The 15,069-nt window shown below is 44.8% G+C and overlaps 1 protein-coding gene across 1 annotated transcript in view; it reads left to right on the forward strand.

Annotated features, from left to right (window-relative positions):
* Positions 1-15,069, forward strand: part of Snx30 (sorting nexin family member 30) — a 98,973-nt gene that overhangs the window by 57,433 nt on the left and 26,471 nt on the right. Inside the window, exons 3-4 of the mRNA XM_059254418.1 lie at positions 1,706-1,816; positions 13,129-13,287. Coding sequence (XP_059110401.1) covers positions 1,706-1,816; positions 13,129-13,287 — 270 coding nt within the window. The remainder of the gene's footprint in view (positions 1-1,705; positions 1,817-13,128; positions 13,288-15,069) is intronic.

Below are 15,069 nucleotides of genomic sequence, written 5' to 3' on the forward strand. Positions count from 1 at the left end.
GGGTGCTAACTGCCCCTGGGGCCACAGAGCACAGCACCGTGGGTCGGTGGTGGTCTTGCCGCGCTGTGCCTTGAGTTCATCCACAGTTCCACTTCCTCGGGAAGCCTCCTGATAACTCAGCGTACCTTTGTGGTGTGTTTTCCCCGAGTCTTCCCACTCCACCTGCTTTGACATGGGGAAGGACGTGTTTCACGGATGCTTACAGTGAGAGGGACTGGACGGGGAGCTGATGCAGTTCTTGAGGGTCAGCTCTCCTTTCCAGTGAGAACAACATCATAATCTCAGAGCCAAAAGCTGCTCACAGCCTTGTTTGGTGAATGACTCTTCTTCAGGTATTTTAAAGATTTTTCTGGAAGTCTTGAATTAAAACAGACTTTGGGCCTGAAAGAATAAATTTGTAAAATGTGGCTTAGATCATGTAGTTTATCTCATATTTGAGATCAGCAACTGCTAGTACCCATCTAGGGAGGAATGGTGTATCCGAGAAGAGATAATAGTTAATAAGTAAAAATCGTATTTTGGTGTAACTTAATCTTATTTAACATTGGTTTATTTTAAAATTGATGTAATTACATTTCAGAAAACTTTAAAAATTCATAGATCATTAACATTTTCTGCAACAACATGGCATTTTGTTATTTTTTTCTAGACATTTCCTCATCTATATCTAAAATGCATTATGCATTCAAGGTCATTGTTCTGGCAGAATATGGTAGATGAAGAATGAAGAATAGGGTAGATTTCTTTTTGGTTTGTTTGTTTTTATTCTCTCACTGTGTATCCCTTTGGGCCTGGAACTCACTCTGTAGGCCTGCTGTCCTTGAACTCACAGAGTTCCCTTGCCTCTGCCTTGAGTGCTGGGTTGAAGGCGTGCGCCACTGCACCAGCAGGCCTTAGAATCTGCCTCCCACGGGAGCAGACTTCTCTGTCCTGCTTGGTTGGTTCCCTCGGCCTTCAGCAAGGCTTGTCAGCATATGTAACAAGTGGACACAACATTCCTTCCCACGGATTTGGGTTCAGGTCAGCAGCAATATCTGAAATTATATTATTCTAGGGGGAAAAACCAACAGCCCTCTCAGAGTTAAGCTGGAGGAAATGAATCAAATGTTCTAGACAATTCTGAGGAATTGCTGAGTTCCATTTCCTGAGGGTAGGAAAAAAAAATCAAAACCAAAATCAAACCAAAGATCAGATGTTTCCATCCTAGCTCCATCTATTCCCCTCTCCCCCTCCCTCCCTTCCTCTATCTCTTCCTCCTTCCTTCTCTCCCTCCCTCTCTGATCTATCTATCTATCTATCTATCTGTCTGTCCATCCGTCCGTCCGTCCGTCCGTCCATCCATCCATCCATCCATCCATCCTCTATTTATCCATCCATTCATTTATTTATTGGTTTTTCGAGACAGGGTTTCTCTGTGTAGCCTTGGGTATCCTGGAAATCATTCTGTAGCCCCAGGCTGGCCTTGATCTTAGAGATCTGCCTGCCTCTGCCTCCTGAGTGCTTGAATTAAAGGCATGTGCCACTATGCTGGGCTCCATCCTAGCTCCTTGCCTTTGTAGCCTGCTGGTAAACTCTGGCTTTTGTCTGGTGCATGGGTGGAAGGAAGTGTGCCCTTGCCTTATTTGGTGATTCTAAAAGTGTTTTTCCTCAGCCAGAATGCACTTCCACTCACTTGTACACATTTCTCCTCCTCTCTTCTTTGCAGAGCACTCGGGTGGAGTTTGACTTGCCAGAATATTCTGTTCGCAGAAGATACCAGGATTTCGACTGGTTGAGGAACAAACTGGAAGAATCGCAGCCCACTCATCTCATTCCCGTAGGTAGTAAGTCACGGCAGCTTGCTTCTCGCTTTCCCGGATTATGTTCACACAGGTGTTGCTCAGTTCTTTGCAGTGCGGGTCACTCTGATTTTATACTGAGTCCGCCCTCCGAGAGCGTGTGCAAGATAGAGGGGATGTGTCTCACATTCCCAGTTTCCGACCTCTCTGCTAGTTTCTTAGCTAAGGCGGGATAGGTGTTTACTTTTTTCTCCCATTCTCCTTTCTGTTGAACGATAGTAATCTGTGTGTGTGTGTGTGTGTGTGTGCACGCACACATTGAAAGTCAGAGTACAGCTTTCGGGAGTTGGCTCCTCTTTCTGCCTTCTTGTTTGTTCTCCCAGCAGCTGGTCCATGGGCTTCTGGGCGAGTCCCCTGCCTGCCTCCCATCTCAAGGGAAGGAATGCTGGGATTGCAGATGTGTACCACTCATCCTGCCCTTCCTGTGATTCAAGGGACTGAACTTGGCCTGTGAGCTTCTGCAGCTAGCATTTACTTACTGAACCATCTCCCTAGTCTCTGTCTGTGTCTCTCTGTCTCTGCCTGTCTCTCTCTTTTATGTGGTACTGAGGATTAAGCCCAGGGATTCACACTTGCTTGGCATCTGCTCTATACTGGGCTGGACCCCAGCGCTCTTTTTACTGAGTTACCCAGGCTGACCTTGAACTTGCGGCCAGCACCAGCCTATTGGGTACGTGGGATTACAGGCATATACCACCAGGCTCACACTTTATCTTTTTCGATATAAGATCTCACCTTATTGCCCTAACTGGCCCAGAACTCATTATCTAGCCCAGGTTAGTCTCAAGTCTGTGGCAATCCTCCTGCCTCAGCCCTGTGTAAAACTACTGTGCCTGGCTCAGACTTTCACTTGCATTATAACAATTTTTTTTTTAATTAAAAGGGGGACACCCTAACTCTTTAAAAGACTGAAGTCTGACGGCTGGGGATTCTGGCTCCCATCTGTGATCCCAGTAGTAGAGGTGGGAGGATTACTGTGAGTTCAAGGCCATCTTGGATTACATAATGAGTTCTATCTGGTCTTAGCTACAGTATGAGACAGTGTCTGGATAAACAAACAACAATAAAAACAGAAAGACTGAAGCTTAGAAGTGAGTCTCACCGAAACTACTTTTCCCCCTTGGCGGATATTATTCTGAGGTTTGGCTGCCTACCAGGAAGGCGAAGCTGATCCTTCAGATTGTGGCTGACAGGCAGGAATCTAGCACACCCTTCCTTCACAACCACAGCCTTTTATTTAAAACACAAACAAGAAAACCACCTACCCCTGTGTATTGATGCAGCATAATATGGATTCACCACTTACAACTTGTTTCTTTTTTAAACAGCTGATAACTAAAATTTTAAAGACTGAATAATTATCATACGTATTAAGTAGTTTTGCAGTGCTTTTCAGTTGAGATTATTACTATTTGGTCCCCCATTTTCTTTGGGGGCTTTAGGAAAGTCTGGAGCACAAGCGTCTCCAGAGGCCGGTTTATCATTCAGTAAGACCTTGTTTGAGTCAGGGCCAGGGCTGCCCAGCTTGCCCATCGCTGCTGCACACACACACACACACACACACACACACACACACACACACACACACACACACCCTCCTTTCCCCTTAGGGTTGGACGAGGCTGTAGGTGCTGTGAACACTGAACGTTTTTAGGGTTTTGAGGTGATTGGTGTGCCTAGCACTGGGCTGGAAGTGATGGGGCCTCAGGGATCCGAGCCTCCCCCAGGCTTCTCCTTTGCTCCCACAAGTCCTGTCTGTTTTGTGAAGCTTGTGGCTTTTCTTTCCTGCCATCCAATCACTTAAGAACATGCCTGAAAAAGAAGCAGCCATTTTAAAGCAGTCGGAACAAGTCCTTAAAATAGAATCCTACTTGGCCAAATGGGCAGCTAGTGATGATTTTTTTTCCCTGAGATGCAAAAACATACGCTTTTTTATTTCAGAACAGCTTCAGGGTTATTGTGAAAATTGGAGAGCAGGTTCTTATGTACTCAACACCCAGCTGCCACATTTTACACAAATGTGAGCTGCTTGCCTCATTTAATGAGCCAGTCATTATTGTTTAATAAATATATTTACTCAGAGTACTTTATTCAGAGTTGAGTAGTTTTGCCTAATGTTTCGGTTCCAGGTCAGGACCTCATGGTCATGCTCCTTTGACTGATTTTGCTTGTGACAGTTTCTCAAACTTTCCTGGGATTTGATGACCTTTAAATGTTGAGGTTTGGTAGTGAGGTGTTTCATAGATGCCTCAGTGGACATTTGTCTGAAGGCTTTCTTGGTTAGAGCGTGAAAGTGGAGTAAGGTGTTTTGGAGAAGAAAGTTACAGCCGCAAACTGTTAATCTGGGTGACATGATTTAAGAGGACGTTTGTGGGGAGTTTCTGTTCCCTCTTCTCACTGTAAGACACTTTCCCTGTAGCCCAAGCCTTGCACCCCTCCCCCACAGCTAGTGTTTTTTTCTTTATTTCCTTGTGGTTTGGCGCTTGAGAATCAAAAGCTCGAGAGAGACACCTGCTGGTAAAATGTAGTGCCACTGGTCCATGGATCCTGAGCGGCACTGAGTGTCTCTCCTGCATCCAGGGAGGGTCCTGGTGTCCTTCAGTACAGTCTCCACTGCCTGAGTATCAATACTGGGCAGGAAAGTGCTTTAGAAGCAGGCAGGCAGGCAGAGACTTAAGTTTCTTCACAAGTGCTTGATACTTACCCGAAGTGGAGAGATTTAACTTAGGAAAGTATGTCTGGTTTAAACAGAGAAGTCAGGTGAGAAGTGAGCTTTTTGCTCCACCTCCCACACAAAACTCACCTGACAGAACTGTTAGGAGGGATCCCTCAGTATTTAAGCACCAGCTGTGTGTTCTTCAGTAGACTTGGTGTGTAAGCAGGTGCTGGTAGGTATGGGAGCACGTGACTTGGTAGGAGCATAGGTGTGGTGAGGGATTTTAAGATAGACGGGGCCTCTGCCCGGGGAACTCGGTGTCAAATAGAGACTGAGGGGCTAAAGCATTGGCTCAGTGGTTCAGAGCATTTGCTGCTTTGCGGAGGACCCAGGCTCACCACTGTCTATAACGCCAGTTCTAGGGGATTCACACCTTTTTCTGGTCTCCAGAGGCACCGTATGGAACATAGACATACATGCAGGCAGAACACTCATACACATGAAAGTAAAAATATTTTTAAAAGAAATATCCACTAAAATCTTAACAGAAATGGAAACCCAGGAAAATGTACAGCATACTTCCTGTTTAAATTTTTGCTGTCTCCTTTAAGGAAGATTTTAATTTTTTTAAGTTTTAGTAGGCTTGTTCATTTCATTTTATGTGTGGGTGTTTTGTCAGCATATATGTACTGTGTGTGTGCTTGGTGTCCAGGGAGCTCAGAAGAGGTTGTTGGATCTCCAGGAACTGGAGTTACAGATGGTTGTGAACCACTACATGGATGCTGGGACTCGAACGCATGTTCTCTTCAAGAGCAACAGTATCCTTAACCACTGAGCGGTCTCTCCAGCTCTCTTATTTCTAATGGAGCTAGAGTTATACATAGGCAGTTGGGAGCTGCCTGGCCTGGGTGCTAGAAATTGAGTCTGGGCCTTCTGCAAGAGCCATGTGCACTAAGAACCTCTCGGGTCCCATGTTTCCTCCATTTTAAAAAGCCTTACTGAAGCAGTATATGTACAATGCGCTCATTTGAATTTATAGTCCCAACATTTTAGTGTATTCTGATGTGTGGAACAGCCAGCAGATCAGTGTTAGGACCTTTCCATCGCCCCATTCCTCACCTGTCACTGTCGCCCCTCGAGTCTGGTGACCTCTTCTCTCCCTCCTGTCCCTATAGGTCTTGTCTTCTTCCTTACACTCAGCATGTTTTCAAGGTTCTTCACAGTGGAGCACCAGTTAGCACTTCCTTCTTACTGTAAGGTGATTGTCTGTGTGTGAGCATACCGCATTCTGTCTACCTATCCACCCTTGGATGGAATGTCATTCGTTTTCGCCTTTGGCTGTTATGCACAGACTGCTACGGACATTGCGTGTAAGTCTTTCTGTGGCAAGTGTCTTTACATTTGGATATATACCTAGGAGTATAATTGCTAAATTATATGTTCTTCTGTATTTAACCTTTGGAGGTACTGCCAGGTATTTGACATTCCCTCACATTATGTGTGAGTTCCGGTTTCTCCACGTCTTCGAAAACAGTGATTACTATCTGTCTTTAATTATAGCCATTCTAGTGGGTGTGAGGTGGCATCATATTATGATTTTTTAACTTGCATTTGCCTGAGAGCTGAGAGTATCCTTTGATGTTCTTGGTGGATATTTGCATGTCTTCTTGGAGAAATGCCTGTTCAGATTCTTTGTCCATTTAATGTCTTAAAGATTTATTTTATTTTGTATTATTATGTATATGTGTGTGGGTATGTGCATGGGAGTGCCAGTGCCCCTGGAGGCCGGAGGTGTGGATGTCCCTGGAGCTGCAGTTATAGGCAGTTGTGCATTACCAGACGTGGGTACTAGGAATCAAGCTTGAGCCCTCCTCAAGGGCAGAATGTGCTCTTAACATCTCTCTAGCTCCCTTTTTGCCCCCTTAAAAATTGAGATATCTTTTTCATTTTTGTGGAAAGGAACTTTAGAGTTTATTTGAATCGGTTGGGAAACTTAGGGGAGAGTGACCTTGGGGCACCTGTCAATCCACCTCTCTCCCCATCTTAAACCAGCTGTGGTTAAACATGTCCGAGAAGGGCTGTGCCCTGTGATTTGACTGCTTAGGCTAGGAGTGTGGAGATAAAACCATTTCTTCAAAAGGACGAGGGGTAAAGCTCTCGTTGAATGCTTCTCAGCGTGCACAGGCCCCTGAGTTCCATCTCCAGTTCCTTGTGGTGTGGGGTGGGGTGGGGTGGGGATCACTACCTCCTTTAGACTTCAGTGAAGCTGTGGCAGCTGTAGCCAGTTGGACAATGGCCCTAGGAAAGCACCCGGATGCTTGACTTGCTTCTCCTCATGAGCTGGAATATACCTGCTTTGTTTCCAGTCTCTGTGACTTCAGACTTGGCATCCTTTGTGGGCTCTGGTGGAAAAACCAAATTTCCTGCTTCTTAGAACCACTCCTTTCTTTTTCCTGAGGAGAATCACAAGAAAATTTATAAATTAATTGACTTTCCTTTCAATTCAGCCTTTTCTACTTTGTCTCCACAAATCCTGGCCTGCTAAAAGTATCCTGGCCTTGTCGTACCCCCAGCCCCCGCGGTTCTGAGGGTTGAACCCAGCACCTCACACAGACCAAGCATGCGCTCTGACCACCGACCGCCATCCTGAACTGTTAATTGTGCATGTATTGTTAGACTTCTTCATCACTGACCTGTACCTGTCAGAAACAACTTAAAAGAAGAAAAGTGCATTTTGGCTTACAGTTTCAAACCTTGGTTGGTTGGATCCCTTCTCTGAACCTGAGGCATGGCAGAGCATCATAGCCTCGGGAGAATGTGGCTGAAGCGGCTCACCTCACAGCAGCCAGGGAGCAGAGAGACAGGAAAGGGCCGTCCAGATATATCCCAAAGTCATGCCCTTCCAGGGACCTGCCTCCTCCAGCCAGTTGCCTCCTCTTAAAGTTTCTGTCACCTTCCCAAATAGCACTGCCACTGTCTGTAGGAGACATTTCAGGTGAGCCCTTTGAGGTCTTTATTCTGACATGCTTTTCTCTCTCTCACTTTATATTGCTTTGTTCCTCTGGAATTTTAAAAGCAGAAAAAAGTAACCACATGTGCTGGGAGCTGGATGTGTGTGGAGTGTGCTTGCCTTTTGTAAAGACAGTTCACTCTTTTTACTATGTATTGGAGGCACCAGAAAGTCTTAAATTGAGACTATTTCCCCACACTGTTTCTTTGTAAGTCATATAGTTGATGTACATTAAACCTTGTACATTTTACAGGTGAACAGTTTCACGAGTGTGTCTTTCACCACAGTCAAGACAGTAAACATTCCACCCGCTTCAGAAGTGTCCCTGTGTGTATGAACACTTAATACAACAAATTTTAAAAGTATAATATTTTTATTTATTCTTTGAGAATTAAAATTACGTCTCCTTTTGGTCTATTTTATCTTTTTTTTTTTCTTTCTTGGCAGTACTGGGGAATTAAACCTAGGGCCTCATACTTTCCATCAAGCTACGCATGAGCTCTTTCATAGCACATATTTAAGTGCTCACCATAGTGTTCACTAGAGACGATATTCATCATGTATATGAATTAAACGGCTCCCTATGTGCTCCTTTCCCACCGCAGGCAACCACTGTTCTTTGCTTTGCTTCTGTAGGTGCCCAGTGGCCTCGCCACTGCTCTGCTTACTGTGACTCACTGCCCGGCAGACAGATGGCACAATTAGATGGGCATGTGTAGGCTCAGGATGATATGCATACATCTGTTAAACACTTTGGTGTTGAATTCTACTTGCAAAATGAATGTTTGCTTTTCCCGAAGGAGGAAGGATGTATTTGCTCTGCAGCTTTATCCTCACTGGAGTTAATGAGGAGAATTTGGTTTGCAACGTTTTCCCCCAGTTTGAAATGATAAATGACTTCATCTTTCTAGCCAATCCCTGATGTTTTTCTGTTGGCTTAGTGGCTGCACATGACTCTCCTGCTATTTTAGTTACCATCTGCCACCCCACGGCCATCTCACATCCACTCAGGCCAGGGCTTTTAGTCCCACTCTGCTTTGGTTGCAATATGTAGGTTAAATCAAATCTCTGTCATTCTGTTTACCAATAAGATTCAGAAGTCAAAGGCTGGGGTAAAAATCTGCTATAGATCAGAGAGGCTGAGTAACAACTGTCTGATCTTGCTTTTTGGCCAGAGATACTGCAAGAGACACATCTCTTCACTTGTCCCAGAACCAAGAGGAAGGTCAAACTCCAGTTGTGGTGGTATTGTGTTCCCCAAAATATTGTATACCCTAATAAATTTATCTGGGGTCAGAGAACAGACAGCCACTAGATGCAGAGGCTAGAAAATGGTGGCACTCACGCCTTTAATCCTAGCATTCCGGAGATAGAAATCCCTCTGGATCTCTGTGAGTTCAAGGCCACATTGGAAACAGCCAAGCATGGTGACTCACGCCTTGAATCCCAGAAAGCAAGCCTTTAATCTCAGGGAGTGATGGTAGAAAGCAGAAAGGTATATAAGGCATGAGGACCAGAAACTAGAAGCATTTGGCTGGTTAAGCATTTGGCTGGTTAAGCTTTCAGGCTTCTAACAGCACAGTTCAGCTGAGAGCCATTCGGATATGAGGACACAGAGGCTTCCAGTCTGAGGAAACAGGATCAGCTGAGAAGTTGGCCAGGTGAGGTTAGCTGTGGCTTGTTCTGTCTCTCTGATCTTCCAGTGTTCACCCCAATACCTGGCTCAGGTTTGATTTTATTAATAAGAACATTTAAGATTCATGCTACATCCAGTCCCTGCCCCTTCCTTCCTGTGCATCTTCTCTATCCAAATTACTGGCTTCTCTATGGCCAATTCTGGTCAGCTAGTATCTGGCTCTGCCCCCCTGATTTAAGGTATAACTTTTTGGGGTAGTCTTGGGAGCATCATAGTGCAATCAAAATATCCCACAACAAACCCCTCTTTTTAAATAAAACATTTACACATGTATGTGCCATCTGCCATGTGTATGCAGATGCCCATGGAGACCAGAAGAGGGCAACTGGAGTTACAGGCAATTGTGAGGTACTTGATGTGAGTGTTGTGAACCAAATTCTTGTCCTCTGCAAGAGCAGCAGGTGTTCTTGACTGACAAAGCATCTCTTTAGTGTCATGCCATCCCATGCCCCCCCCATCCCCCCCCCCCCCCCCCCCGCTTATTTTGAGGTACTTTTAGCTTACTCGGTAGGGAAGTTAATAGTAAAATATTGATTGAACTTGCAAGTACTTTGAATTAAACTAGAGTTGGCAATTTTTCTTCTTAATGGCATGGCTTTTAATCTTGATGCTTCTTTATTTGGCAGTGAATCTTCCCTTGGAGTAAGGTTTTCTATCAAGTGGGAAGGGTGGGAAGGGACAGGATTGAGTGATGAAGTGGGTGTACAGTAACCCTTTATTGAATTCAGGACTGACTCTTGACAAGAAGAAGTTCGCTAATCCACTGTTGAGCAGTTGTGTGTAGATTTCCTACTTAGAAATACACTTCTCTGTGACAATGTACAGGAAATATGCTTTTATTTCAGATTACAAACCAGATTTAAGCTAAAACCACATATAACACATACCCCAAGTCTCAGGTGCTGTGTTTAATGTCAGTGTTTCAAAATTAAACCCTGAAGTTTCCAAAGGATTATTGAAATAATTCGCAAGTAGGATTTTTTTTTTTTTTTTTTTTTTTTTGTAGATTCCAACATATATCTGTACAGATATTTAGAGTTGTCTGTTTCTGAGATGGGGACCTGTTGTGTAGCCCACACTGGCTAATGTAGCCCAGCCTGGCCTCAGGTTTCTCTTGCCTTAGTCTTCAGAATGCTAAGATCACACGTTTGTCACCACATCCAAGTTCATTACAGTTTGGATTCTTTTCCCTGGTCATTGTGGTGGGCGTCTTTTCAGGTGCTCCTTGGCTGCTTGTAGATTGTGGGAGAAATCGCCAACATTATTGCTCAATTGCTGAGCTTCATGAACATCACCCATTTAAAAAATGTATTTTTAAACATTTTAAAACTCAAACATTATTTATTGTATATAATTATTGTATACATGGTACTGTGGTACATGAGGATATTTTCACACAGATACATGTCCACTGAGCATATCCACCTTGCCACCTTCCGTTAGCCCCTTATTTCCCTGTACAAGTTCATGTCATCTAAACATAGGTGATTTTGCCCATGTATGTATAAAATCTAGGAGCCACATATAGGAGAAAACATTTGATAGTTTTTTTTTTCCCCCTGGAATTGGCCTGATTCACTTGCTACGGTTAATTATGTCCAGTTGCTTGTAAATGACATAACTCCTTTGTGGCTGAAGAAGACTGTATGTGGCACATTTTCTTCATCCATTCTTCCATTGTGGTCCTTAGCTTAGCTGTTGTGAATAGTCTGTGTGGTTCCCTGGCTGAGAGTCTTTCTGGCAGACACCCAGTTGTACAACAGTGTTATGTAGCAGATCTGCTTTCAGTTTTTTGTTTGTTTTGTGTTTTACAGATTTTATGCATGGAATAGACACATTAGTGATTAGCTCTGAGTCAACAATAACGCATTGGTTTCGCATTAAGGAAAGAAATAAAAGTACTTCCCCTTGGTGTCATTTAACCAAGAGCGAGCCCAGATTTGAATTCTCCACCTCATGCTCTCTGTGTCTTCTGTCCTTTGTTGTGTGATATGAATCTGTGCCTGCCTGAAGGCTGTCTTTGTGAATCTGTCCCTGTGTCTGGGTCTTCTGTCTGTATGTCTGTCAGTTTATGAGATGTGTGTCTGCTTAATCGAAGGGCCTCACTCTGTCTTTATTGAATGGCACAGAGAGCACACACGGGAGGCAATGGGCTACTGTAGAGAAATCTTTAACGCTTTATAAGGATGAAGTCACTCGCTCCAACAGACTCACACTACAAACTACTGTAAATATTTTTTATCAACCAATATCCCATAAATGTTGCTGTCAACCTTCATGGTAGATTTGAGGAAGTTGCTCCCAACCTCTGTATTTGCCGCTTTCAGCAAAGGACACACATGCATTGTTCTGGGTCAGGGGCATGGAAGAGTACGTAACTGAAGATTACAGCTATGAGCCAGGTGGTGGTGGCACAGGCCATTGACCCAGCACTCAGGAGGCAGAGGCAGGCAAATCTCCGAGTTCTAATCCAGCCTGGTCTACAGAGTGAGTTCCAGGACTGCCAAGGCTACACAGAGAAATCTTGCCTCGAATAAAAACCAAAAACAATAAAAACAAAAAGATTATAGCTGTGCATTAGTTTAGATTGTAAAGGGTGATTACATGAGAAATCCAAGGCAAGTAAGGATGATTGTTATGTTGTCGCTTAGGAGCAGGCTAAGCAGTTCGAGTACACAGTAGGCTAGCTGGTAGACTTAAGTGACCTCAAGGTCACACACTCTGGCTGTGTGGTCTAGCCAACGTTCTAGCCTCTTAGACTGCAAGAGATATTTTTAGAATATTTCATTGCCACAGTTTTGTTCTTTGTTTTTGTCTTTGAGACAGTCTTACTGTACAGCCTTGGTTGTCCTGGAACTCAGAGATCCGCCTGGCTCTGCCTCCCAAGTGCTGGGATTAAAAGTGTGTGCCACCACCCGGCCCTTTTTCTTTTCTTGTTCTGTCTTTTCTTTTCTTGTTCTCTCTTCTCTTCTCTTCTCTTCTCTTCTCTTCTCTTCTCTTCTCTTCTCTTCTCTTCTTTTCTTTTCTTTTGGACATGGAGTCTTTCACAGGCTAGGAGCTCACTGCATAGGCTAGGCAGACTGCCCAGCCCGCCCCAGCTGTTACCCACATACCACTACACCTGGCTCTTCTTTTAAACGTGGGCTGTGGGACTTGAACTCAGATCCTTGTGCTTTCACAGCAGGCACTTTACCAACTAAGCCATCTCCCCAGCCTCTGCTTTCTTGTCTTAGATGTTGTCTTCCATCTTTCTCTTTATAATATCTGGCAATTTAAAGACGGTCCAGCTGCATTTTCTGGACAGATGTTGACGTCTCAGTAGTTCAGGGGCTGTGCTATAGTGTTTTGTTCTATGCATATGAAGCTGACAGGGCTGTTGGGACTTGCTACAACTACGTTTCCCAGAAGTCTTTGTGTTGATGAGAGCATAAAGAACTAACACTCGGGGATGTGGTGGCGCATGCCTTAGTGCCAGTGCTCTGAGTTCAAGGCTTGCCAGGTCTACAGGGTGAGTTCTAGGACAGCCAAGACTACAAGAGAAACCTTGTCTTGGGTGGGGGGGGGGAAGACCTCACAGATTAAGAACTACCATTCTTGGGCTAGAAATATAGCTCAGTTGGTAAAATACTTTGCATAAAATGATATGGTGGGATATACCTGTAATCTCAGTATCTAGTTGGAGTCAGGAGGTAAGAGTTCAAGGTCATCTTCAGATACACAGTGAGTTTGAAACTAGCCTGGACTACATGAGATCCTGCCTCAAAAAAAAAAAAATAAAATAAAATAAAAAAATAAATAAAAAGAAAGAAAGACAGACAAACAGGTAACACCCAGCACTGTCCTTGGACAGATGGGCAATAGAAATTTGCTAGCCTGGTGAGTTTTTCTTGCCCCGTCTTAATTGGTCTATTTTTCTCCTGTTTTATAGCCGCTTCCTGAGAAGTTTGTGGTGAAAGGTGTCGTGGATCGTTTTTCAGAAGAGTTTGTGGAGACCAGAAGAAAAGCTTTGGATAAATTTCTAAAAAGGATTACAGATCATCCCGTGCTCTCGTTCAATGAACACGTCAACGTGTTCCTCACTGCTAAGGTACAGGCAGAGCTTTGTGTGTTTCTCTGTACCTGATCATTGTTGGGCCCCTTCTCAGACAACCGCTCTGGTCTTTCACGAGCCTCTTCCGTGAACGGCCCTCTGAGGTGCGCTCCGTCAAGGCCCCCCACGTCCTCGGTGCCCATCGCATTGGCATGGATCCAGGTGGAAAACGAGCTGCCTCTCCTGCTGTGGCAGTGGAAGCTGGTATTCTCGCTTGCCGAAAGCAGAATGTCCAGTAAACACTTGTTGGCAGTGTTAGTAGGTGAGGCTTACTCACAATAGGCACAAAAGAGGAAGAATACTGGGCATTTGGTAAGAGTGTTCTTCAGGGCTGGCAAGATGGTTCAGTGGGTCAAGTGTTGGCCACGGAGGCCTAAGGAGCCAAGTCTTCTCTCCAGGACCCACATAAGGGTGGAAAGACCCAGAGACCTCTACATGCCACCCACACACCAAGGTTTACACACCCACACACCAAGGTTCACACACACACACACACACACACACACACTCAAAATAATACATTATAAGAGTGTTTTCTGTAAAAACCTGTTGTGGACACAAAGGTCCTTGTGCCCACAGAGCACAGGGAACCAGGAATGTTAAACACACAGGGGCCTCTCCTTAGTGGAGGAATTACCTGTTTTCCACCCAGAAGGCTGGGAGTGGACACTGTTAACAACCTGGCGACATTTTTGTTATCTGTGGAGGCACATCTCGTCCACTGTCTTAGGGTTTCTGTTATTGTGAAGAGACACCATGACCACAGCACCATGACCACAGCAACTCTTATAAAGGAAAACATTTGGTTGAGGTGACTTGCTTGCTGTTTCAGGGGTTCAGTCTGTTATCATGATGGGGAGCGTGGCGGCATGCAGACAGATGTGGTGCTGGAGCTGAGAGTCCTACGTCTTGCAGGCCACAGGAAGTTGACCGAGACACTGGGCAATATCCCGAGCATAGGAAACCTCAAAGCCCAGGCCCACAGTGCCACACTTCCTCCAACAACGCCATACTCCAACAAAGCCACACCTCATAATAGTACCACTCCCTATGAGATTATGAGGGTCAATTACATTCACACTACTACATCCACCTTTTGCTATAGAGGCAGACCTCACCCAAATCACCCGGAGTGCTTATCCTAGACTCTACCCTCCCTAGAACGTTGTCTTTAGCCCCTAGTTAATAGAACCCATCCTTAGGGAGGATATTACATGCACTTTCTGGCCTCTGTGCTGTCTTGGTCAGAGACCACACTAGATTCCATTCCCTTTAGCTGTAGAACCCACACTCATGGTCACATGTACTTTGCAAAGGAGTTCCTATGTAGTTACACCTTAAGCTTTATTATGCACCTGGAATTGGAATGATTGTTGCCTGGAACCCTTCCCCCAAATTTTGCTGTGTTTTAAATATGCGGACAATGAACCGCCTGGCGTCGGATGCCCCAGGTCTGATCCGGGTTGACGAAGTTAATAATCTGAGCAAAGTGTTCATTCTCACCTCTGCCTTTACACCTTCTGCCCCCTCACAGGCCCTGTAAATAACTGTAGCTTCATTTTTCAGACAAGGAAACTGAAGTTCAGAGAGATTAAACTCATTCAGTTGACGACATCACTAGGACTGGAAATTGGGTCCCGAGGCTCTTAGCCTCAGTTTCCGCCTGTATCCCAAGGCTTGGCCATTGCTTGCTGGCAGCTTTCTCCTCTTAGGTGTGCTTTCCAGTCATTTGCCAGAAAAATCGTTGGTTTCCAGCCTGTTGCTAGAGACTGCTCAAGC

Source organism: Peromyscus eremicus, chromosome 2 (assembly GCF_949786415.1).
Source record: "Peromyscus eremicus chromosome 2, PerEre_H2_v1, whole genome shotgun sequence".
Taxonomy (NCBI): Eukaryota; Metazoa; Chordata; class Mammalia; order Rodentia; family Cricetidae; genus Peromyscus; species Peromyscus eremicus.